General features: G+C 35.7%; 1 protein-coding gene across 1 annotated transcript in view; it reads left to right on the top strand.

Moving 5' to 3' along the window:
• The window catches only part of SLC13A1 (solute carrier family 13 member 1), an 84,467-nt gene that overhangs the window by 15,257 nt on the left and 43,146 nt on the right, over positions 1-26,064 (top strand). The window contains exons 3-6 of the mRNA XM_070616453.1: positions 7,336-7,472; positions 9,648-9,835; positions 10,710-10,767; positions 10,849-10,897. Coding sequence (XP_070472554.1) covers positions 7,336-7,472; positions 9,648-9,835; positions 10,710-10,767; positions 10,849-10,897 — 432 coding nt within the window. The remainder of the gene's footprint in view (positions 1-7,335; positions 7,473-9,647; positions 9,836-10,709; positions 10,768-10,848; positions 10,898-26,064) is intronic.

Raw genomic sequence — 26,064 nt, 5'->3', positions numbered from 1 at the left:
AGCTGAAACATTCTCAGGAAAGATGTCAAGTACATGATGCCAGTCCATGCAATTTATCACCTTTGGATGGCTATCTTCTGCCAAGGTCCAATATTGCTATCATGAGGTTCATCTGTCTTGTAATGTGGGTAGAGATTTTTTTTCTGCGAGAGAAGCTACTCCCTTTCTTATTTTCATGCCATTCTTCCCCATTTTTGGAGTTCAAGTCCATCTTTTTGCATTTCAGATCCTCTCTGCTCCTCTTACTACATTTTCCCCTCCGTCATAACCTTGACTCTTTTCTTCCTAAGCACCATTGATTTGGAAAAGAGTGTAGCCAGGGCTGTACTTTAGTTCCTTTCATTCCCAGGCTGAAGATTTGTTGTCCCAGAGAATCTGGAGTCTAAAATTTAAGAACTTTCTCGAATGCTGCAACGTGCTAGAAGGCTCTCAATAGAGGAAATATTCAAAGAAGGGGTTGGCAGTTTCTCCAAAATAGGATGTCAATGTATTAACTCCTGTCCTGCTGGCTCGGGTGGTCCTACCTCCAGAGATGATTAAGTTTAACACTCACATCTTTGTCTCTTCTGATTTAACAGTAGTCAAACTGCCTGAATTGACTTTTTTAGAGGCTGAGCTAGAAACAAGATTAACTGGAGTTATGGGGCATTTCTGTAGCAAGGGGGTTAGAGGGAGACAGGAGGAATAGGGTGCCTAGGTAGGCCTGGCTTTGTGGAAGCTGCCAAAGAAACATCTCTGCCTCTTTTCAGGATGCAAAGTCTTGACTGGAGGCAATAAGATTCTCAGTACCAATGGCAGTCGTCTTACTCAGGCTGCTGATACCTGTTCAAGAGTCCTTTATCCTCCAAGGTGTCAGCCTCAGGCTAATTTAACAGTCATAAAATGTTAGCCTAGGAAGGGAGTTCTTCTGGGTCATTTCATCCTGGGAAGGGATTTCCTTCCACAATGTCTCTTACAGATCAGATCACTCAGGAAGTATCTAAGGCTTCCTGTGTGTGGGCCTAGAATATCCCACAAGGAAATCCATGCCATTTTTGAATAACTTCACCACTTAAGCAATTCAGCTTTATTGAGCCCAAGTCTGAAATTAAGTCACTTTGATTCTTTAAACTTTTCTCTAATATTTAAGATTCCACAAATAAACGTCATTTTTCTTCCCCATTATGGTGTTGCTTGGATTTGAAAATAAATATCATTGCTTCCTTAAGTCTTCCCACCTTCGGTCTCTGTGGTTTCCAGACCTCAGCTCCTTTCTTCAACCCTATCACCCCTACCTCCTTCACCACCACCACCTTCTTTTCTCTTCCTGGAAATATCTCTAGTTTGTCAATGAGACTTTGGAATTACATTGTTAATAAATGTTACTAATGTCTGTCCCATAGTAAGCACTCATTCTATGTTCATTAATAAGATTATTAGTTGCACATTGACAAAAGAGAATAGATCATTCTAGAAACATTCTGACTGTTGCAAAGCTAAATGTCTATGCTCTCCCCTCTGCTATTTCAGCCTAAATTTGTTTTAAACTTGATGTGACTTTCTTCACCTATTAAACTTAATGAGATCTCACAACAAATCAAAGTCCTTAGGAATTTTAGTGGAGAGAACTGTTTTTCAGTCTTGTGATCCTATTTTGAGACAAAGTAACTGACCTTTTACTTGGAAATAGCTGACCAAAGCTGCAGAGAAAGGGCTGGAGAAGCTCAGACGACGTGAGCTTAAACCCTGATATTCACCACTAACTACTTGAATGATCCTGATCATGAACCTTAATAAACTTTTCTTTGTCTTCCTTAGAGAATGATAATGCAACACAATTCAAGGGTTGTCATAACAATCAAATCAAATAATATGTATGAAACAGAGATACATACTAAGTGTCAAATATTCTTATGAGTTTTTATATAACGTTTGTTTGACAGTGTTAAACTATCATTCCAGCCTACCGCAGCATCTTGCAATCTCAGCTCTGTCATTGAGGAGAATATGGTGTCATTAGAATCCTCATCTAAGTTCGTTGCCCTACACATCTTTCTCTTTGGCCATCATAGTTTTAACTTTACTAATTATTTGTTAAGCCAATGCTCAATACCTACATCTTACTGAGCACATTGTTGTATTGAAGAATATCAACAAATATTGAATTTCTCTCCTATCTTTTGAATAAAATCTGAAATACTAAATAGTGTGCCCAATTGGATATTCCAAAGCAGGTATTATTATTATTATTATTATTGAAAATATATTTACATGTAAATTTTACATATATAAAGTGAAGATACACATACACACATATTTATGTTATACTACATATTTACTCAGCCATTCAATAAATATTTATGTGCTAAGACTCTGCCAGGCACTTGGGAATACATCAGTGAATAAAAATGGACAAAATGGGGGCCACCTGATGGCATAGTGGTTAAGTTCACATGCTCCAATTCGATGGCATGGTGTTCACAGGTTCAGGATCCCAGGCACAGACCTAGCACAACTGGTCAAGCCATGCTGTGGTGGCATCCCACATAAAATGGAGGAAGATTGGCAACAGATGTTAGCTCAGGGCCAATCTTGCTCACACACACACACAAAAAAACAGACAAAGTGTCTTCCTAGGAGAAAAGAGACAATAAACAATATACCTCAATGAACAGATAAATTGTATAGTGAGATAGAAGGAGATTAGTGCTATGGAAAAAATGCAACAGGATAATGAGGATCAGGAGAGAGTTGCAGTTTTAACTAAGATGATCCGAGTAGACCTCAATGAAGTGTCAATACCTGTAAAAACATTTACAGGAGCTGAGGGAGTTAGTCATTTGGGTATCTGGGGAACAATCATTGCTGAAGGGGAAATGCCCAGTGCAAAGACCTTAAAGCAGGTATATGTCTGCAGTGTCACTGGAGCAGAGAAGCTAAGGGGTGAATGATAGAAAATGATGTCAGAGACAATGTGAAGAGAGACTGGACCATCTAGGGCCAAAGTAGGTCATTGTAAGGTTTTAACTCTGAAAGAAGTGAGAACTCCTAGAAAGTTTTGAGTAGAAGAGTGACATGATTGATTTACCTTTTATTTTAAAAGGATAACTTGGGTCATTGGATTGAGAAACAAGGTAGAAAGGAGGGAATAGATGGTAGGTTATTGCAGTAATTCAGCTGAGAGACCAGGGTAATTCAGACCAGGCATAGTGAATATATTCTTGATATATTGTTAAGGTAAAACCAACAAAATTTCCTGAATAATTTCATATGGCATATGTGATAGAAAGGAGTCAAGGATGCCTCACAGCTTTTTGACCTGCCAACTGGAAAAATGGCACTGCCATCAACTGAAATGGGGACGACTATGGGCAGAGTAGGAGAAAGGCTGAGACCTGGAGTTCAGTATTGAACATTAAGTTTGAAATACCTATTTGATATTTAAGTGAACATGTTAAGTGGGCAGTTAGATACAAATGAATCCAGCGTGCATGAAAGAGAGCTGAGCTAGAAATACAGATTTGAGAATCATCAACATATAGATGGTACTTAAAGCCCTAAGACTTGTTGGGATCATTTAGGGAGTGAGTGAAGATGGAAAAGCCAAAGAGGACAAAGAGCTGAGTTCTGGAGAACTACAACATTAAGAGATTGGCAAGAAGAGAAAGTGCTATCAGAGAAGACTGAGAAGGATAGGTTCTTGATGTAGGAGGAAGGTCAGGAGAGTGTGGGGTCTTGGAATCCAAGTGAAGCAAATGTTTTAAAGATGAAGCAATGATTAAATGTGTCAAATTTGTTAATATGTCAACTAATATGAACACTGGAAATTGACCATTGGATTTAGCAATATACCATAAGTAAAGATTTAAAAAAAAAAAACGAAATATAGGCTTTATAATCATATACATCATAACTGACAAAATGCTTTTTTAAAAATCTCATTTAACTCACAAATTTGATGCGAAGTATTATTTAACTTTTATAGATAAGTATATTGACTTGTAGAAAGGCTGTTGAGCTGGTAAATTACATGGCTAAGAGAGAACTCAGGTGTTCTGATTACAAAAGTTGGAGTTTTTATCATGTTTTTTGATGAAAAGCCATTTTGAGACAGAAATATAACTACCTTGATCTTGACAATAGATTTCAAATTCCATTAGAAATTTTACTTGATATATCAAGTTTGCCTTGAAAATAGTTTTATTTATTAGCATAATTTTACAAACCAATAGCACCTTTTCTTATTACCTCCTATACAAGTAGGCTATAAACAAACACATCTGCTTGCGTTCTTTTACAAATACGCTAACTGATGAAAACCAAAGAATGGGTAATACAATGGAAAACAGGGAATGTGAAAATTCCTCCCTAGGTTTAACAACTAATTTTATTTAGACAATTGGGCTGCAAGCCATAGTTTGTTTGCATAGTCTATTAAGGGATTTGCAAACTGTGATTCTGAGGGCCAAATCCAGTCTACTATGAAATTTTTCAAATAGAGTTTTATTGGAAACATACACAGTCATGCTCATTCATTTACATATTGTCTTTGGCTACTTTTGTGCTACAAAGACAAGCTGAGTAGCTGTGATAGAAACCATAAGGCTCACAAAGTCTAAAATATTTGCTGACCCTTTCTGACCCTTTCAAAGTCTGCCAACTGCTGGTATAATCTAAAGAGATTATAACAGGACTATTTTGGGGTCCTGAAGTTCTTTCTGTGTTTAATCTTTTACTCATAATGGCTTGCTTCTATGTGTTCCTTTGTATTTTTAAAGTAATTCTGCATTTATTCTCTCATTTAATTCTCAGACTATTGGTGAAATAGGGTCATTGAGGCTTATTTCCATGAACAAAATTGCAAAAGAGATAAGGACAGAGGAAAAGTCACATGTCTATTCACCTTTCAATACCAACTCGAGTATTGAGTCCTATAAGAAGACTTTCCCAATTCCTCTAGGAAAAAAGTGGTCACTTAACCCTTTGAACTTCAACTCTACTGAAGAGGTAGCTCTCATGCACCTATGATATGTTATTGCACTTTTCGTTTACTTGTTTTTCCTCACCTAATAACTTATAAGCTCCTTGAGTCTAGGGATTTATTAACTCAACATATATTGCATGCCAATACATGCCAAGTGTGTACTAAGCCTATAAATACAATGATAAATAAGACACATCTGTGGCTTCAAAACGTGTGTAGTCAAATGAAGGGTACAGTTAAGTAAAGAAATAATCACTATATAGGTTAAGAGGTGCTATAACAAAAGAAAGTACCATCCAACCAAGCTTAGAGTGGTCAGGGAAGGCATCTTGGAAGAATTGACATTTGAATTCATCTATGAAGGAAGATTAGAGAGTAGCCAAGGTGAGAGAAGAGGATCATTCCAGGTTAAATGACAAGCAAGTGCTAAAGCATTTCTTTGTTTGGGGGACTACACATGTAAGGGGAAATTGGTAGAGCACTGAAAGTCTAAGCTGGAGAGGTGAGATGGGACCAAATGGTGAAGAGTCTTGTAAGACATGTTGAGAAGACTGGATTTGGTCTCAAAAGACATGGGGTCCATGGAAGGAGGATAGGAGGGACATGATGTGATCAGATTTACATTTTAGAAAAATGACTATGATAATGGTAAGAGGTGGATTAGAAAAAGACAGATCACACAGTAACCAGGTGAGAAACAATGAGGAGCTTAATAAAGGCACTAATATGTGAAGAGAGAAAAGTAGACACATTTAAAAGATGTAAAGGAATAGAAATAATAGGACTTGGCGGCCAATACACATACATTGGAAGTGAAAAACAAATCATGGCTGACCCTCAGGTTTCTGGCATGGGCAATTGAATAGATGGAAGTGTCATTCATCACAAAAGGGGCTACAAGAGGAAGACTATGTTTGAAGGATGCAGAGTGAGTAGATAAATGTTAGTTTGGACATGTTGAGTTTTTAGATATTTGTGGGAAATTCAAATGGAAATGTCCATTTGGATACACCAGTCTGGAACTCAGAAGACCTACCTGTCTAGATATAAAGATTTTGGTGTCTTCAACATTCATTCAACAAATATATATTGAATACTTACTGTGTGCCAGATATTATTTTAGACACATAGAGGTAGAGATTGAACCCATAAGATTCAACAATCATGTAGACTTTTAAAAGCATAATAAATTAACTTTTCATAAAACATAAAGATGTCTGCTCGTTCGCTTTTAATTCCAAAGGTAATTTTCAATTTTTACCTTTTGGAAATGAAGCCAAGCTTAGTTAAGTTATATTAAAAATACAGATATAATTAAAAAGAGCAAAATCATCATCAAAATTGATTTTCCTATTCCTTCCTGGTTTCATAACATTAGAATGGTTTTGTTCCAACTCTTCCATTTCTTTTGCTGGACATTATTTGATTTTTTAAAGGAATATTTCCTCTTATAATCCCCTCTCCTTTCAGCACAGCATTGTGATTTAGTTTAGCCAATCATTTCATAAAGTTACAGCTATTGAATATCAATCCCATGAGGTACTCCACCTAAAAATTAAATAAGGCTTCTATGATTAAATAAGTTTGAAAAATATGTAGTATATGGAATCCAACTCTTTGAGAGTGGCAGTATATGTTGGTATTTAAAGGTTTTGAGGAGGCTTACAGGAAAGAAAAGTCTAGTATTTCAAAACTCTAGATTTTCTAAATTCATTTGACTACAAAATCTTTTTTTTTTTTTTTTTTTTTTAGAAAAGGATGATGTAGCTAATATACTTCAGAGCATTCTTTGGTAAATGTTGGTGCAAATGGTTGCCCAAATTTTCTGTACACTCTATTAATCTCTGAATGGCATTAGCTAAAATTGATTTAAAGTATTGGCCCCTATTCAAGGGTATTTATTTTGTAGTAAGTAAATCTTGAAGGTAAACCATTCAAAATATGAAGGAGTGACTCTGTAGTTATGGCATAATGAGTGGTAATGAAGATACTGGTAAGTTGGAGGCTTGACTCAGGACTTTCCCAAACCACAGTCATTGCTATTCTACCATAGGAATATAAACCAATTAATCCCATTTTACAGATGGAGAAATTAAGGCATGGAAGGCACTTGGCTGATGTTACTCAGCTATTGAAAAATTCAGTACCCTGGGCCCTTTTTTTTCTGTGTATTTTTCCTTAACACTACTATTTCTGGGTAAGAGTGAAGAACATATTTAAATTTGTATTCAAACACAAGTACATTCCTCTCAACAAAATAGAAAGATTATGTAGTTGAAGGTCAAAGTTAAGAGCGGCAAAATAATGTCTTTCTTGTGCAACGTTATTTTTCCCCACCAACATAAAAAACATGGATTTAATTGTAATTTCAGGTGGCATCTTCTTATTTCAAAGATTTTCACCTACTGCTAATTGGAGTCATCTGTTTAGCAACATCAATAGAAAAATGGAATTTGCACAGAAGGATTGCTCTGAGAATGGTGATGATGGTGGGTGTGAACCCAGCATGGTAAGTACCGCATTTACTGTTCCAGGTTTACATTCTGAACAGACCATATTTTTGTACAGAGCAAACAACCAAATAAGTAATGCACATCCAGGCAATCATTTGTAGCTCAGTACAATTCATGACTTTTTTTTCTCTGCAGACGTGAAAGCGATATAAAGTGTACTTGAGTTGCAGGAGGAAAAAAAACAACTTTCCTTTCACTGTGGGTCTAACTACAGGGAGATTGGAAAAAGTGCACACAACTCTCTCACCTTTTATGCACCATAGGAGTCAAAGCTGAGAGAAGCCTTTAACCTCAACAGACAAGATTGATAGACTTCAGAGTAGATTTCAGTTCTATCTTGTTTATTTGGCTGATTACACATTCAAGACTTGTTCAAGAGCATCCTTGATCATCAGGGAGGATGTTAAGAACCAAAGACAAAGACATTACTGACAAAATACAAATGTGTGCAGAAAAATTCCAAGGTGAACATTTTTCTTTTTAAATGAACTGTTACAAAGTGAAAGGATCTATTAAGAAGTTTCATCTATAGAATGTGAAATCACTCATTTGACTGATTTTCCCCCACTGAAATGAATGGTTTTTTTCCATTAAATTAATTGGCTATTTTAGTTTTAATTCCAGCTCTGGTTAAGAACATAGATATGAACTTAAAAATTTCCAGTGTCACAATTATTTGCATAATGGTATTATGTTTTAAAGTCTGAGAAGGTTGAAAATAAGAAAATTTTCTTTGAAAATAAGAAAATTGTACTGAATTCAGTTTCCTAATTCATCCTAGGGTGTAACCACATCTGTGATTATCATTTACAGAGCAAATCATTTTGTTAAATACAAAAGAAATTGTCAGATGAGAAAAAATTTTTAAAATTTTTTACTACTTAAAAATTTTATGACATGTATGTATTAAGGGCATTTTGCTCTTAAACTGAAGTGGTGTTCTGTGCCTCTTGGGGTGCTATAGAAATGTGTGTCTTTTCCTTGACCGTCTGCTCACTGACCCCAGGAGATGGGGTAGTGCATGGCATAGTGGAACAAGAATCCTGCCCATTATATCGCTAAGTGGATTTTTCAATTTAAGGCATTTTCACCATGCGGAAACTTTACCTGATCCCAAGGGGGTTTTTTACTGGAAGATTTTACATCTTGCCAGTGCTTTAAGTTAAAAGTGTTCCTCGTTTTCTATCATTATTATTATTATTATTAATTGCTTCTTACTTAAACAGATTTCTAAAAAGTTTTATTTTGTTTTACACATAGAAAACACCCATCTCATCTGAAATTGAAACGTATAGTGTGGAATTTTTCTTGTGATCGATTTTAAAAGGGAGTCAGAGAATTTCATAAATGACTCCATATGGAAAGATATGCTCCTGAATGATTTTGTGGGGCCTCCTACTCAAAATAGATCATGTTGTCTCCCAAGCAATTAGGAAAGTTTATAGACATGGCTTAAAATCCAATAGCCTTAGGTATGTTATTTTTCAGGGAGAAGAACTACTCTATTTATAAGAAAAGACAATGCAATATATCCAGTTCTTGACAACAGCCAGGAATGTCAGATTCAGGAGAGCCTAAATAATAGAATCTACAGAAAATTCTGGAACCTCATGGTAGCTAGCAATTTTAACCATTTCCTCCACCCATGATCTACTGAACCAGAGTAGTGAACAAGTAAAAAGCAGATTTATAAATTTTAATCTCTCTCCTTGCCCTGTGACTTCTTGGCACACATAGTAATAAACAGAGATATGACCAAAAGATTGAAGAAAGAAAAAGGGATCCTAAATTCAAAAGTGGTTTCCACCTCGTCTTTGTAGTATTTGAAGGTAAATGTCATCATAAGGGCATTCAAATATTGCTGTAATATTATAAGCTGTTATACCATCTCCCAACTTGCAGTGTGGTTATGTTTAATCATTTTTCTGTTTGAAGAGACGAGATTCTTGTGGTTTCTGGGAGACAAATCTCGTAAGAACTCCACTCTTACATGTGTCACTTTGATTTCTACCTGGCTACGACTATCCTCAGAGCTGGTAATCTAGGAGGAAACTTAACGTTCTATGTTTTGAAAAAATGAGTTCCCAACTCCTTTACTCCTTTACAGATAGCTACTAGAGAGCTAATTAAACTACAGAGCACAGCTCGTACTAAAGGCCTTCTCATTTCAGGCTGACATTGGGGTTCATGAGCAGTACCGCCTTCCTATCTATGTGGCTTAGCAACACCTCAACTGCTGCCATGGTGATGCCCATCGCAGAGGCTGTGTCACAGCAGATCATGAGTGCTGAAGCAGAGGTCGAGGCCACTCAGATGACTTATTTCAATGGATCAACCAACAATGGCCTGGAAATTGATGGTATCGCATGTTGATATGGCTGCAGTGGGGTTTAGTTATGTGGGCAACAGACATAAAATCAAGAATTCTGCATTATACATGTTTTTTCTTTTTTTTTGTGAGGAAGATTGGCCTTGAGCTAACATCTGTTGCCAACCTTCCCCTTTTTGCTTGAGGAAGATTGTTGCTGAGCCAGCATCTGTCCCAATCTTCCTCTATTTTATGTGGGATGCCACCACAGCATGGCTTGACAAACAGTGCTAGGTCCAAACCTGCGAACCCTGGACCTTCAAAGTAGAGTGTGTGAACTTAACCATTTTGCCACCCAGCCAGGCCCAAGAATTCTGGGTTATATTTTGAATTAACTGTCCATATGTGCATGATGTGAGTTAACATTTTTCTTTCTATATTTCCCAACATTTATACAAGGGAATTACATTAATCAAATATTTTACCTTAAATTGATGTTGAATTTACATTATCTGGCAAAAGGGGAAAAAATGCCCTTTCTATCCTCCAGCCAGTCTGGTGGAACTCTCTATTTGTCTCATGTATTTATCAGTAGATCCCCAGATTACTCTCTCATGCTGAAATGACTTTCCTGCATAATATTGGGAATCTTTAATTCCTACATTCTATTTAGAAATAGCATCACATTTTACTGTGGTTATTTCTGGCTCTGATAAACTGCTCTGATACAGTGAAAAAATGTGGGGGAGGTGTTTATGTTTATGAAATACTTTATTAAGATGAATGTTATGTCAATACAGGTGAATTTATTTAGTTTCAGTTTCTAGTAATGCTTCCTTCCTCACATACAAACACACACACACACATACATACACACTGATAACCTTTTATTTAAATTATTTTTCTTTTATTTAATGTTTTGCAGAAAGCGTTAATGGAGAGGAAACAAATGAGAGCAAAGAGAAAACAAAACCAGTTCCAGGGTAAAGAATATTGACATTTTGATTAAGATTTTCCAAATTACATTTTAATAAAATTATAAACTGGGTCAATTTATTTTTCAGACACAGTAATGATACAGAAAAAAATTCAAGCAAGATGGAGGTGGAACAGGTACATTAAATTTGATTCTTTCTAAATAATTATACATGAAATTATATTAGATCTGCAGTTAGACACGAATACATTTTAAAATCTGTTACTTGCTTCCTTGTCTATAAATTACTTTGCTTGCCTAAGTCAAAGCGTGGTGTAACGGTTTGATAAGCCTTCATGGATAGACTGAAATCAACATCCCAATAGGAAACATTTCAGGCTTGGAAAATTAGCATCATTTTCTTTTACTAGGTTCATAGTGATGGCAGTTAACATATGTAGTTTAAAGAAACGTAATTCTAGTCTCAGAATACTGTTTCATTTTCTTATTAAAATCCTGCTGCCTTTGCATTAGGGCTTCCTCATTTATTCCAGGTTATGAACTTAAAGCAACTCCTATTCACGCAATTACAGTTATCTTTATTGTCCCCATTGCCACTAAAAAATTCAATGCAATTCATGAGTTGCTACTGTCAAGTACAAACGGAGGAGTTGTAGCCAATCGAGCTATTAAAGGAAGGAAGGAGACTTTTGTAAACTATCCCATAGAATTCATTTCCACAGAATAAATCAATATAAAAATACTATACTAGATTGTGTTGGGAGCAATAGATCTCAAGACCGCTGGAAAATAATCCTTCATAGAAATAGTTTTACAGTAACCATGGCATTAGGAATAGGAGAGTGGGGCACATGTTCCTTCCTCAGGCTACGCGGTATTAGTATGCAACTCAGTAGGGAAAAGAAAACCCTCTTGTTATTTACAGAAGTCTTCAAGGAAAGAGTGATTTCTGTGTAAAGAGAAAATGAATACAAAGATAAGTTTTGAGCCATTAGCTATAGTATATATTAAGAGTTTTAAAGATGAGAATCAAATATTTATTTATAACATTATCATCTTTAGAGATAGAAGTAACTCTTTTAAAACATAGAAAATTAATGGTATGCCAGGTATATTACAGAAGAATACATTAGAAACAGCCTTTAAAAACTGTTATGAAAATTGACAAGCCTAAACAGAATATACTTGTACTCAGTAACTTTCTTGCAATCATCTTTAGAAACCCAGTTTTCTGGCATGTGCCTAAATTTGGGGTCAAGGTCCTTCAAATTAATTTAACATCCAACACTGTCCTAGGTATTATGGGAAAGTCTATTGATGAAAAGACCCGCTCCTTACTGTAAGCAGCTCAGAGTCTAGTGAGGAAATGGACTTTAAAAATGTGTGACAAAACCACAATAAAGGCACACATGGAAGCCCAGTCCTTCAGAAGCGGAGCAACTAGCTCAATCTGGGCATTTTGCCGGGGAGGAGTATGAGGTAAAGGAGAGTTGCGTCTGAAAGGAAGATGGCATGTGCAATCAGAAGAGCACAGACTCCGTGCAAGCAGGGACCATGTCTCCTTTGTCCTTTGTCCACCGTGTAATCCCCCAGCACATTCCATTGCTCTGGCACAGGGTAGATATTCAATAGATATTTACCATATTAATTAATGAGTGAGTGAAAAAGGAAGAGATATTCCAATCAGAGAATGCCGTGAATTCAAAGACCCAAATATATAGAGATCAGTGGTTTTGACAGGAAACATCTCCAGTGCAGGTCCTAAGGCTGAGTCGTGAAAAGTGAAACGTTTGGATAGGTTGGGCCAGGTTAAAAATAGCTGTCCATGACATGCAGAGGAGTTTAGAGCTTTTCTTAGGGGAAATAGAATTTCTAAGCCAGAGGGCAGCATGGTCAATTCAGCTCACTGAGGAGCTTACTGTAGCGACAAAGCAAGGGGTGGAGGGTATGGACCTACCTGGACTTTTTGATTAATCAGACTTTGGGGATGAGAGAGAAGAGTGTAGAAGATGCCTCTGCTACAGTGACCTAGGTAAAGGTAGATTGTGATGCCACTGATTGAGATGGGGAACACAGAGACAGGAGTAAGTTTTCACTGGGGAAAAGTAAGATAATTTGGGGACATTTTAGGAAATAAAGATGGAGATCTGAGTTTGGGAGAAGAGAGAAAGGCCTTTGAACAATTAATCTATGGTCTTTCTAGGACTCAAAGCATAAAAATTCAGCTTTATGTAAAAGAAAAATTAGTGGATAACTTTTTGCCCTACAAAGGTGTTCTTTATAAGAAGAGACAGCATGACAGTATTTTACACATTGTAGATTTAAGGTCTGTTTTGATTTTTAACATTTATAAATCTCTCCTCAGTAATAAACATATTGTATAGTTTGTGTTATAATAAATTGTACCTGTTCTTTGACAGGTTTAAACTAGATAATTTAACATTAATTGTGTGGAAGAATCTATATCTACTTAATCTAGCTATAAAATGGAAGGACTATTTATATTCCTAAATATAAATTTTTGGTCTTCTGCTTTCTTCTTAAAATAAATCCTGCATGGTTTGACTTTGAATTTGAACTACTAGTCAAAAAAGATCCAAATAGTACTGCCTTCGAGGGCCAATAGTTTAGAATAAATTTCAAAGAAGAGGAAAAAGAAAGGGCTTAGATTTTTTTTTGTAATTTGTACCATTTTGCCATGTTCCTACTAAACAAATAAATTTGATTTCTAGTGAAATTACTAAAATTTTATACATTTAAATCACCATTTGTTTAGTAAAAAATTAAGAATTTTTCCTAAATTTAATTAAAATCTCTTTTCTAATGCAATTAAATCAGTCCAAAATGATCAATGTTTACTTCATTTTTTAGAATTATGTATTTCTCTCTAAAAGCAATAACGTACATACTGATAAAGTTTAGCATATAGTAAGCAAAAAGTTCCCAATGAGTAGAAGAAAATTACAAATTACCACCAAGTAAATTCTAAATTTCACAATCACAGTAATATTGATTAAGAAATATACATTTAACATTTACTAAATATTGCTTTCTCCCTGACCACCTTTTTCCACTGCAACTAATATATCCCTCTTCTTAATCTCCCTTGAACGTGCTCTTTTTTTTTTCCAAAGCATGTGTTACCTTCTCACAAACTATATAATTTAATTCATTTTTATTTGTTTTGTTTATTCTCTGTTTTCTCCACTAAAATCTAAAATTCACAGAGGCTGGAATTTTTTGTCCATTTGTTTATCTGTATCTCAAATATCTAGAATAGTGACTGCCATAGAGTAAGCATTTTTGTCAATGTTTGCTGAGTGAATGAATAAATTCAGTAATGTTTTTCTCAAATAATGATAATTAGATTAAGATAACTCATTCTGTACATAAACTATAGCAAGAAAAGAAGCAAACTGAAAGGTTTGCAAGATAAAGATATGGATCAGATTAATTTCATTTTTTCAGCTTTATTGAGATATAATTGACACACAGCATATTGATTCAACACACAGATATATTGCAAAATGATTACTACCATGTCATTAGCCAACACCTCCATCATGTTACATAATTACCATTTCATTTTTGTGGTGAGAACATTTAAAATCCACTCTCTTAGCAACTTTTAAGTATATAGAAGTAGTATTAATTATAATCACCATGCTGTACATTAGATCCCAGAACTTATTCTATAATGGGATGTTTCTAGCCTCTGATCAATAACTTCTCATTTCTCCTGCCCACAGTCCCTAGTAGCCACCACTCTACTCTGTGTCTGTGAGTTTGCCTCCTTTAGATTTCACATATAAATGATACTATTCAGTATTTGTCTTTCTCCGTCTGGCTTACGTCACTTAGCATAATGCATTTATAATGATAATCATTCTAACAGGTCTGAGGTGATAACTCATTGTGGTTTGATTTGCATTTCCCTCATGATTAGTGATGTTGAACACCCTTTCATGTAACTGTTGACCATTTGTAGGTCTCCTTTGGAAAAATATTTCTTCAATTCCTCTGCCCATTTTTAAATTGGATTGTTTTTGCTGTTGAGTTGTATGAGTTCTTTATATATTTTGGATATTAACCCCTTATCAAATAAATGATTTGCAAATATTTTCTCCCATTCCATAGGCTGCCTTGTCATTTTGCTGATTGTTTCTTTTGCTGTGCAGACACTTTTCACTTTGATGTAATATCACTTATTTAATTTTTTGTTTTGTGTTTTTGGCCTCATATCTAAAATAATTATTGCCAAGATCAATGTCAAGGAGCTTTTTCTGTATGTTTTTTTCTAAGAGTTTTATGGTTTCAGTTCTTATCTTTGCCTGTAATCTACTTCAAGTTAATTTTTGTGAGTGATGTAAGATAGGGGTCCAGCTTTATTCCTCTGCATGTGGTTATCCAGCTTTCCCAACACCATTTATTGAAGAGATTATTTTTCTCCATTGAGTATTCTTGGCTTCTTGTCAAATATTAGTTGACCATATATATGAGAGTTTATTTCTAGGCTCTTGATTCTGTTTCATCGGTCTATGTGTCTGCTTTTATGCCAGTATCATACTGCCATCATAACTTTATAATATAGTTTGAAATCAGGGAGTGTGATACCTCTAGCTGTGTTCTTCTTTCTCGGGATTGTTTTCTCTATATGGGGAGATTCATTTCATTTTTGGTGTAAAATAAGAATTTAGAACTAAAATTTATCAGCCCTAAAATTCTTATTAGTAGAACTACGAAGTTTCTGATATAGATAATAATCAAGATAATTTTGCCATTGCTCCTGCTGCTGATGATAATGGTGATGATTGTATGTTGGTTTTGAAGATGATGGATATTCAGTAGTCATTCGGATTCCAGGAACTAATCAAGGAGTACTCATATCTAAGAGTCATATTCCTATGCTGCATACCTAAAAAAGAGATGTTTTCCGTGACTCACCGAGTTCCCTTCTCACCATAGTCCACAGCCCAGACATTAGCAGAGCTCCCTACTTGTGCCTAGAATAAAAATGATGGGTAGGTTCTTAGCCCATAAACCCTGCAAAACTCCAAAAGTAGCTGAAATACTTTTAGAGAAGAAAAGGAATAAGAAGAAAGGAAGACCCAAAATGGACACTGACGGGGGTCGGAGGGGGGGATATGTTTGTCAATTCTAGTGGGGCAATTGAGAGACAAATCACCTCTCATATTATTTCCATGAGAGATGAGTTCCAGGTATCCAAAGATCAATTCTTAGATACCAAAAGAAGAATCAAGTTGCTAGATTTTTCCCTTCCTTACAAGCACTAGTATTATTCAGAGATACCCCAGATTTTTATCCTAGCTCAATTTCTAATCCTCTAGGCATCTTAAATGAAAGGAATTGGAAAATCAGTAAGCTTTTAATGAAAGATCTGAGATAATTGTTTTCCACTCATTTTACACAATTTGTAGTTCACCAAAGGGAAAAGTTCAAATGAAAAACTTCCTTGAACAAATTGAATCTTGCTTTCAATTAGGTGTTGTTTAGTTTGGGGGCAAAAATCCTTATAATTCAAAATCAAATTCTATAAGACAACACTGTTTAATGTTCTCCAAGAATTCAAAGAACCATAAAACAGTAATAAGCAGGGTTCATAATGTCAGGGACTAGGGGCATTAATTATGCCAAGTAAGGAGATACCATTTCTAGAATATCTCATCCCTAGATCGAATACAAAAAAAGATATTTTAGATTAGATCAGATAGATGCTACAAACAAAAGCTGGTTCTCCTTGATTACTCTTCTCTTCTCCTAGAAATTGGGTGGGAAAGCCAATTGTTAGTGCTGCTCAGTCCTCACCTGACACAACTAGGTGTCTCCTTTTACTCGTCCAGCTAAACCCTGTCATTTATAGAAGGGTGATCAGAGAAAGAGAGGTTACCACACACCCTTTAGGACTCACAGCAGCACCAAAAAGACCAGAGATAACAAGTGTTGGTGAGGATGTGGAGAAAAGGGAACCGTCGTACACTGTTGGTGGGAATGTAAACGGTAGAGCCACTATGGAAAACAGTATGGAGATTCCTCAAAAAATTAAAAATAGAAGTACCATAGGATCCAGCAATTCCACTTCAGAGTATATATCTGAAGGAAATGAAAATAGGATCTCAAAGAGGTATCTGCACATCATGTTCATTGCAGCATCATTCACAATAGCCAAGATATGGAAACAACTTAAGCGTTCGTCAGTGAATGAATGGATAAAGAAGATGTGTCATATATGTATACAATGGAATAGTATTCAGCTACGAGAAAGAAGGAAATCTTGCCATTTGAGATAATATGAATGAGCATTGTGGGCATTATGCTAAGTGACTTAAGCCAGATAGGGAAAGACAAATATTGCATGGTATCATTTAGATATGAAATCTAAGAAAAGGAAAATGGAAAACTCATAGAAACAAAGAATAGAAAAGTGGTTGCCAGAGGCTGAGGGTTAGGGTAAATAGGGAGAGGTTGGTAAAAGGGTACACGCTTGTGGCTATGACATGAGTAAGTCCTGAGGATCGGATGTAAAACTTGGCGACTACAGTTGATAATACTGTTGTATGGTTGAGATCGGTTATAGAAGTGGAACTTGAATGTCTCACCAAGAAGAAGAAAGAAGTAGATGTGTGAGGTGATGGATGTGTTAACTGGCTGGGTGGGGGTAATCTTTTTGTAATGCATAATTTGTTGGATCACTACAATGTACACTTTAAATGTCTTACAGTTTTGTCAATTATACCTCCATAAATGTGAGTCCTAGTCTCAGCAAACGTCAGTTGTGCGGTGCAGTGTTGTCAACTGTCATTACCATGTTTGCATTGGATCCTCAGACCTTATTTACTTTATAGCTGAAAATTTGTACCCTTTACTTGGTCTTTTTTCACTTGACTGTTTCCTGGGCCTCTGGGAACACAAGATGAAGTTGAACTTTTAAAAGAAATCATAACTATTCTGCTCACTGTCCTATTTATGAGAACTCATTCCATTCAACTAAGGATTTGGAAGCCTCATTACCAATGGTATCATAGCAGAACGAAAGGTGAAATTTCTGCTATATAATGAGCATCCAATATTCCCCACAAATAGTCTAGACCAGAGTGAAGGTAAATGCCTGGCAATAGACAAGCAGGTAAAAACCTAATCCGTCTGAAATTCTGCCAGGAATATTTTCTGATAGAAGAAAGAAGTCGATAACAACAGTTGGTGAGGTAAACTCACTTCTGAATAAAGAATTTCTTAACATTTTTTTAAAAAAGGAATCACAGCATCAACCTGTGAACATGACCTCACTCCACATTTCAATCTTTTTTTTTTCCTGAAAAAGATTCGTGCTGAGCTAACATCTGTGCCAATTTTCCTCTATTTTGTATATGGGTTGCCAGCACAGCACGGCCACTGGCAAGTGGTGTAGGTCCACACCCAGGAACCAAACCTGGGCCACTGAAGCAGAGCGTGCTGAATTTAACCACTAGGCCACAAGGCCAGCCCCTAGATTTCAATCTTTATTGCAGTCAAAGCCCTAGCTCCATTCATGGCTATACTTAGCTGTGTTTCCACAAAATATTTTGTGGTTAAGAAAATGATTGACTGTTGATATCTTTTCTCCCACATATCTTTCATTTTTGAATCACCGAAATGTAATTTTTCATGTTATATTATTGAAATGTTATCTAGCAGATAACATAAGTTCAGCCATGTTAGAAGCATCTGTACTTTCCTCTAACTGTACAGTAAGCCTCCCACGCTATATAATTTATTCTTGTATTTTGTGTCTTCAATTCCTCAGCAGTGTTCTTCTATGCAGCTTCCAATCGTATTTCCTAAAAAAGGGATACATTTCTCCTGTTTCAAATTATTTTTAATATATTTTGGTTATGAAATATTTTATGCATATATATGCATAAAACGTAACTGAAAAGCTTAAAGAGTAATAAAATGAATAATATGGTACATACCACATCCCAGCTTAAGAAATAGAGCATAATTTTTAGAACTCTCCGTGAACTCTTCTGATTCCACCTCCTTTCCTCTTGCAATCACCTCCACCCCCTTATCCAATTAGCTACAGCCCAAAATTTTGCCTTAACCATCTTCTTATTTTCTTTTCAGTGTGACTGCTTATATTCAGTAAGGTATGGGTTTGTTCATAAGAACAAAGACCCGAAATAGCAACAATTTCAGCAAAATAGAAATAGGCTGGTATGGTGGCTCCACAACCATGACAACCCTGACTCTTTCTATCTTTGTTCTGCCATCCTCCACACTTGACTGCCGCCTATGGGTCAAGATGGCTGCTTCATCTCTGTCTATACATTCTTAACTCCAGCTAGCAGGAAAAGGAAAGGAGAAAGCCAAAGGTATATATACTTAGAAATTATTCCATTATTTTCCTGGCTTTAACATTATTCAAAAAAGTTTTTTCCTGAGGAAGATTAGCCCTGAGCTAACTACTGCCAATCCTCCTCTTTTTGCTGAGGAAGACTGGTCCTGAGCTAACATCCATGCCCATCTTCCTCTACTTTATGTGTGGGATGCCTACCACAGCATGGCTTTTGCCAAGCGGTGCCATGTCCGCACCTGGGATCCCAACGGGAAAAACCCAGGCCGCCCAGAAGTAAAACATGAAAAATTAGCTGCTGGGCCACTGGGCTGGCCCCAAGATTATTCAAATTTTTTATTTCTCCTCGAGTTAGTTACATTTTTCTAGGAATTGATGCATTCTATCTAAAATTTAGTAGCATGTGGTTGTTTATAATATCCACTTATTACCTATTGAATTTCTACAGTACTTATAATAATATCTCTAGTATCTACAGTTATATCTCTTTTCATTCCTCACTTGTGCTTTTAAACTTTCTTTGAATAATCTTTCCAAAAATATGTCTATTTTGTAAGTCATGTTAAAAAACAACTTTCGGCTCTTTGATTCTCTTTATTTCATGTGTACTCTGCTTTATTAATTTCCTCTCTTTATTGCTTTGTTCCACTTTATCTTTGCATTTATTCTGCTGCTCTTTTGCTAACTTTCTAAATTAGATATATATCTCACTAATTTTGAGCTTTTCTTCTCTTCCAAAGCAAGGATATAAGGAGGTGAATTTTCTTCCATTACTATAGCTGTATCCCATATTTTTCAGCTCTCTGTGTTTCCTCATTTCCATTATGTTAGATTCTTTCATCCATGAGCTGCTTAGAAGTATGTTTTAAAATTTGAAATAAATCAGGTTTTTGTAGCTATTTTTTATTTTGTTTTTTATTTCTAACTTAATTTTACTATGGTCAGAATCTGGCCTGTACAACACCAGTTTTTCAACGATGCTTGAGGCTGATTTATAGGCTAGCACATATAAACATTTCATTGTGCTTAAAAAGGACTGTATATTCTCAGCTTATTGGGTACAATATTTTCCAAAAGTCTGTTAAATCAAGTTTGCTGCTTGTGCTTTTCAAATCTTCTGTGATCTAACCAAGTTTTTGTCTGCTTAACCTAGCAATTAAGGAAACTTTTGTTAAAATCTCCTTTTATCATACGGATATGTCTATTTCTCCTGATAGTTCTGTCACTTTTGATTTCTATGTATTTTTAGATTATTTAGATTATGTTATTATTTCCCTACCAGTTTAGAATGTTTATATATTCCTGGTTATATCATGCTTTTACCACTTTGCAGTGCCCCTTTCATCTAGAGAGATGGTTTTTGGTCTTAGTATTTATTTGTCTGATGACACTGCAGCAACACAAGATTCCTTTAGGCTAGCATTTACCTGGCATTTGTTCTATCCTTTCCCTTTCAATACTTCTATGTCCTTATACTTTACATGTGGCGCTTGTAAAAAGCATATTGCTGGCTTTTGTGTTCTTATCCAGGTTGAAAATTTTTGCCTGACAAGTTTGATGCACTTGAACTTTTTGTGATTTAATAAGTTTAGAATAATTTCTGATGCCAGACTTCTATTTTTCCAAAATATTCTTTTCATCACTGTTTTCTGCATTGTTATGCAGTTACTTTATTTTTTCTTTGTTTTTTATCTTATCCTACACATATACACACAAACACAGACATTCACACTTGTATTGATGTTCTATGCTGTGTCTATAATTTAAACTGTCTTGACCAAATTACCATGAGTACTAGTCAGCTAGAGCTCCATAACAAAAGACCACAGATGTGTGGTTTAAACAACAGAAATGTATTTTCTCTCAGTTCTGGAGGCTGGAAGTCCAAGATCAAATTGCCATCAGGGTAGATTTCTAGTGAGGCCTTTTTTCCTGGCTTGTAGTCAACTTACCTTCTCACTGTGTCTTCATGTGGCCTTTCCTCTGTGCATGACCACAGAAAAAAGAGATCTCCAGTCTCCCTTCCTCTTCTTATAAGGACACAGGTCCTATCAGATTAGGGCCTCCCCTCCTTGTGACCTCATTTAATCTTAATTGCCTCCTTGAAGTCCCTATCTCCAAATATAGTCACCTTGGGTATTAGAGCTTCAATATATGAATTTGGGGGAGGGGGACACAATTCAGACTATAACACCATGTATGCTTGATTTATAAAAATCTAGAAGATAATCTATTTATTTCCTCCCTCTTGAACAGGACAAAGACCTTAGGACATTTCAACTAGACCATCTCTTCCTATTTACATGCTACTCTTTTGCAATTTCTTAGTTCTAGTCTATTATTTCCCTATAAATTGTATAATTTTCTAAATCAATGTTTTGTAGGATGACGAACATATTTATTAAAATCTTTGCTCATCATTATTTCCTGTCTGTCAGACCTTCCATCTGGGGTCATGCTCCTTCTGTCTGAATATATCTTGAGTGTGCTTCAGAGAATTCCTTTTGGTGGTAAACTCTCAATTTTGTTTGATATGAAAGTCTTTATAATTCCCAAAATGTATTTTTGTGGTTATAGAGTTCTATATTGACCATTATTTTTTCTTTGCTCATTGAGATCTATTTCTATTGTCTTTTGACTTTTTTTGATGTTGAGAAATAAGCTAACAGTCAAATTATCATTACTTTGTGAGGCAATCTTCTGGTTACTTTAAAGATTCCTGTGTGTGCGTGTGTGTGTCTTGAATCTGTTATTGTTTTTTCCAACAATTCTTGAGAATTCTCAGCCATTATTTCCTCTGGGTCTCCAGTTAAACATTTTAAACTTTCCATACCTTCTACGCTTCTTAACATCTCTTTTCATTTTCCTTCTCTGCCTCCTGCTGAACTACGTTACGAATAATAACTTCAGATCTATCTTCCAGTTCATTAATTCTCCCTTCAGCTATGTCTGTTTTGTTGTTTAACCCACCCACTGAGTTTTTCAACTCAGTTATTTAAATTTTGATTCCTACAAATTTTATTTCTCCCTTTTTAAGATTTGTTAATTTTTATAGTTTCTTTCTCCTTACTTATATTTTCAACCTCTTCTCTAATTTTGATAATCATAATAAATTTACTTGTATTCTGTGTTTAAAACTCCCATGTGTGAGGTTCTTGTGGATCTCTCTGTTTGGCCTATTTTTGTTTTCTGCTGGTTCTCACTTTTGTTGCCTTATTTTCTTGTGTGTTCTGTGCTTTTAAATAGTGAAATATTAATTTTCCTTAAGACTTGTATAAGAATTCCTTAAGTCCTGGATTTTAGCTGCCTGGAAGGGCTTTCAGTTATATTACTGGTTTTCTTTAGACACACAGGTAATACCAATTTAGGCAAAAAAAATTTCTTGCGGTTAGGAGTTTTCAGGGGACATTATGTTTTCTCTTAAGTCAGCATGACATTTCCTTGGTGTCTACTTCTGCAAAGGATACAAGTTGTAGGAGTGTTTTCCCATACATTTCCCCACACAGGTGGGCCTTATGCATTATCTTCCATCCCGAGCTCTCCTTGCAACAGAATAATAATAACAATAAGTAAATAAATCTTAAAAAATAAATAAATAATAATAAGCCTCCAGCCAAACAGCTGCCTAGTCACTAACTTAAGATTCCCATTTTTACTTTATTTGTCATAAAGCCAGATTCCTTACTTTTACATAGTTGAGTGATACATTTAAAAGGTGATTTCTAATATTTTAAATAGCATTTTGTTTATTAGGGAATCTGATTTGTCATGTGGCTGGCTAGAGAAATCTGCTATATTATTTATAGCAGTTATTTTTACCACTATAAAAACAACAAAATTTTTCCCAATGTCATGTACATTTTTATTTTTCTGGTCTTCACTAAGAAATTCCAAAGGAAGCTTCTAAATATTTAACATTTAGGATAATAACATTTTGTAAAAAGAATCCTGGATTTAATCATGATTTTCCACATTGCTGAAAAAATAGAATATTTTATGGAGTTGTCATGTTTTGAGTGCTAAATTTTAAATATCTTTCTATTCATCATACTATTACTCTGTAAATTAATATCCCAGTTCACAATATGCAACATAGCTCTTTATTAACAACAGCGGATATAAATCCCGTTTCAAGGAGTGTTGTTGATGACTTCAGTTTCATTGCCAGCTCCTCTGAGCTGTCCAGGTCCTGACTGATTAGATCTTCATCAGATCTTCATGGAGACCTCACATCAGCAGTAAGAGAAGGATCCTTCTTACACTTTCTTGCTGTTTACTTATGTATTATCTTCATCCTGGGGTCTTTTTATACAAATCATCTTCTATAGAAATTATTTAAAGCCATGTGCACGTTATGGGAGGGCTGGCTTAATTAAAACTAGAAAGCATTACCTGTTATCTACTTAACCAATCACATGTAAACTCAATATGCTGAGGAAAAACAGTGGCGAGAGGGCCCCACTGTCAAGCCCTCTGCACACTATGGAGATTTTACTCTCCCTCCCCTTTCACCTACATCATCCACCAGTGTATGTGGCATGAAAGCACCAACGTCAATCCATGCACTAATTATTAAGATTAATTAATTAATTTTTTTTAATTTAGAAAGAGAAATATTGCATCTTCCAATAAGATGGCAGATTGAAGAGGTCCACTTACCTCCACTCTATCCTGAATCTCCATTAAAACAAAAACAAAGGGACTTTTTAAGTCATAAAGTCACAATTATATAGATGTCAAAAGAGGAGATAACAGCAAAATCATTTTGGAAGATGGAACATAAAAGAATGGGTAGGAAGTGACTCAGTCATGCAATGAAAGTAGAATCCTAAGTCAGCAGTGAGGAAAGACAATAAACAATACAATTTACACAGCAGCAGCTCTCAAAGTTTTTAAAATGTTTAAAAATGGGAGTAAATAAAAAATTGCTTAAGAAAGAGTTAAAGTCCCAAATTTCTTCTCCAACTCCACATGGATGCAACTGCTCCCCCTCCACCCAACAGAAGTGTTCTCTTCAGCCACAGTAAAGCTGAGGGGAAGGAGCACCAGACACCATTCAGAGGCAGGGGAGGGTTCACAGTGAAAACAGGGGCAGTGAGTAGCTGTTTATACCCTGAACAGCGAGATCCTTGCTTTCTCCCCTCCTTATCCCTGGAGCCAGGCCTCTACCCTCCAGATGTCAGCAGGCAGGAGAGCAGGAGCTGCTTCTGTGGGGAATGCAATCAGCATGAGAGAAAAGATGAAAATATATAGCATTGGGTTTTCTCCCAAAAAAAGCCCAGTCAGATCATACTGCAGTGAAGTCTACCATCAACAACAAATCCCAAAGCACACACACAGAGTTTCCAACCAGCATTTCACTGCCTTATCTATGAGCAAACAACCCAAAATTCCTGGATATCTGAAGAAAGCCACAGGCATGAAGAGAGGGTCCCAAACAAATACAAAGAAAACAGAACCTTGCAGGAAACAGAGACTGTGCAAGAAGACGAAAACACAGGAGAAAGAAACTATCATTAGTATATTCAAATATGTAAACAAAGAAATTGCATTTGTGAAATATGAACGGCATTCTATGAAAGAGGAACAAGAAGAGAAAAAATAAAATGTATGAATAAAATATAAAAATAAATATACAAATATAAAACATAGTATAAAGATATGGAAATATACCATAAATGGAAAGTTTCGTAGAAAAATAGGAAGAAACAAGATAAGGAAATAATAGGAGTTTCAGAAAAAGAATAGTGAAAACTGGAAAAGACTACATCAAAACGTCAAGAAAATTTCCATAATGGAAAAGCGTAATTTTTATGAGTGTAAGTCCCACTGGGTGCCAGCACAAGACTTGAAAGAGACCCACATAGGGAAGGTCTTTGAAATTTCAGAATACTATGGATACCCTAAAAGTTTCCAGAAAGAGGGAAAAACTGATTCATTAAAAAGGATAAAGAATATGAATGGCTGAAGAATTCTCTACAGCAACACTGGAAACTCAGAGACAGTAGGACAAAAAATGACTTCAAAATTCTGAGTAACATTTATTTCCAACCTAGAAATCCATACCCAGTCAAACTATTGATGAATTGAGAGGGTACACTAACGTCCAAACAGCTCTTTGCCCATCTAGAGAAAAAAATGACTATGTTTAGGACAGGTAGGAAGGCTCTGGAAGAGACGTCTCCAAGACAATGAAATTGGTAGAATATTTGATGTAGATTAGGTATCTATCATTTGATTTTTCGGAGACAAGATTTAAATAACCATGGAATATTTGGGGCTGATTTACTGTTAAGTATTTGGAAAACTAAGCAAGTAATGAGGGGGGAGGAAAGAGTACAAAACAGGAAAACTAATATAAATCATATTGCTCAACTGTTAGTAGATCTCTAGACAACATTCTGAACATTGGACTCTGCTCTAAGCAAAATTATGATATAGCCCTAATGGAAGAGTGATGGAGACACGAATGTATGAGTGTGTTCAGCAGACGAGTCTGTGAAAGAAAGAAAAATTCTCATACTCTAACATAGAGGAAATTTAATTGTAATGCCTACGCCCGAGAGATCGAGATATGGTATCATATGAATATTATTAAAGTAAGTGCAAATAAATATCCAAAAAGAGCTGGAAGATTTTAAACTGGCTGTCTTCGGCAAACAGAAAATGGTCAGCAGGAACTAATATTTTGTGCAATTAGCCTTGCATAATTGTTTAACTATAAATAGAAACCCTAATGTTTTCATGCCACATTCACCCGAATGAATTATTTGTACAGTGTGGTGGAGACCACTGGTTTAGTCCATGCTGATTCGTGGATGCCTTTTTAGCAAAAGAGCCAGGAAATGTGCAACATGCCCTTGGAATCTGCAGTCACTGCCACCAGGTGGCAATAGTGAGTCATATCTGGACCTGCAGGATTTCTGTTCTGAAATGTCCCCTCAGGATCACCCACATGATGTTGTCATAGGATTCTGAATTTGGTCATGT

The sequence above is a fragment of the Equus przewalskii genome, chromosome 4 (assembly GCF_037783145.1).
Source record: "Equus przewalskii isolate Varuska chromosome 4, EquPr2, whole genome shotgun sequence".
Lineage (NCBI taxonomy): Eukaryota > Metazoa > Chordata > Mammalia > Perissodactyla > Equidae > Equus > Equus przewalskii.
This window is presented reverse-complemented; position numbering and strand designations above follow the sequence as displayed.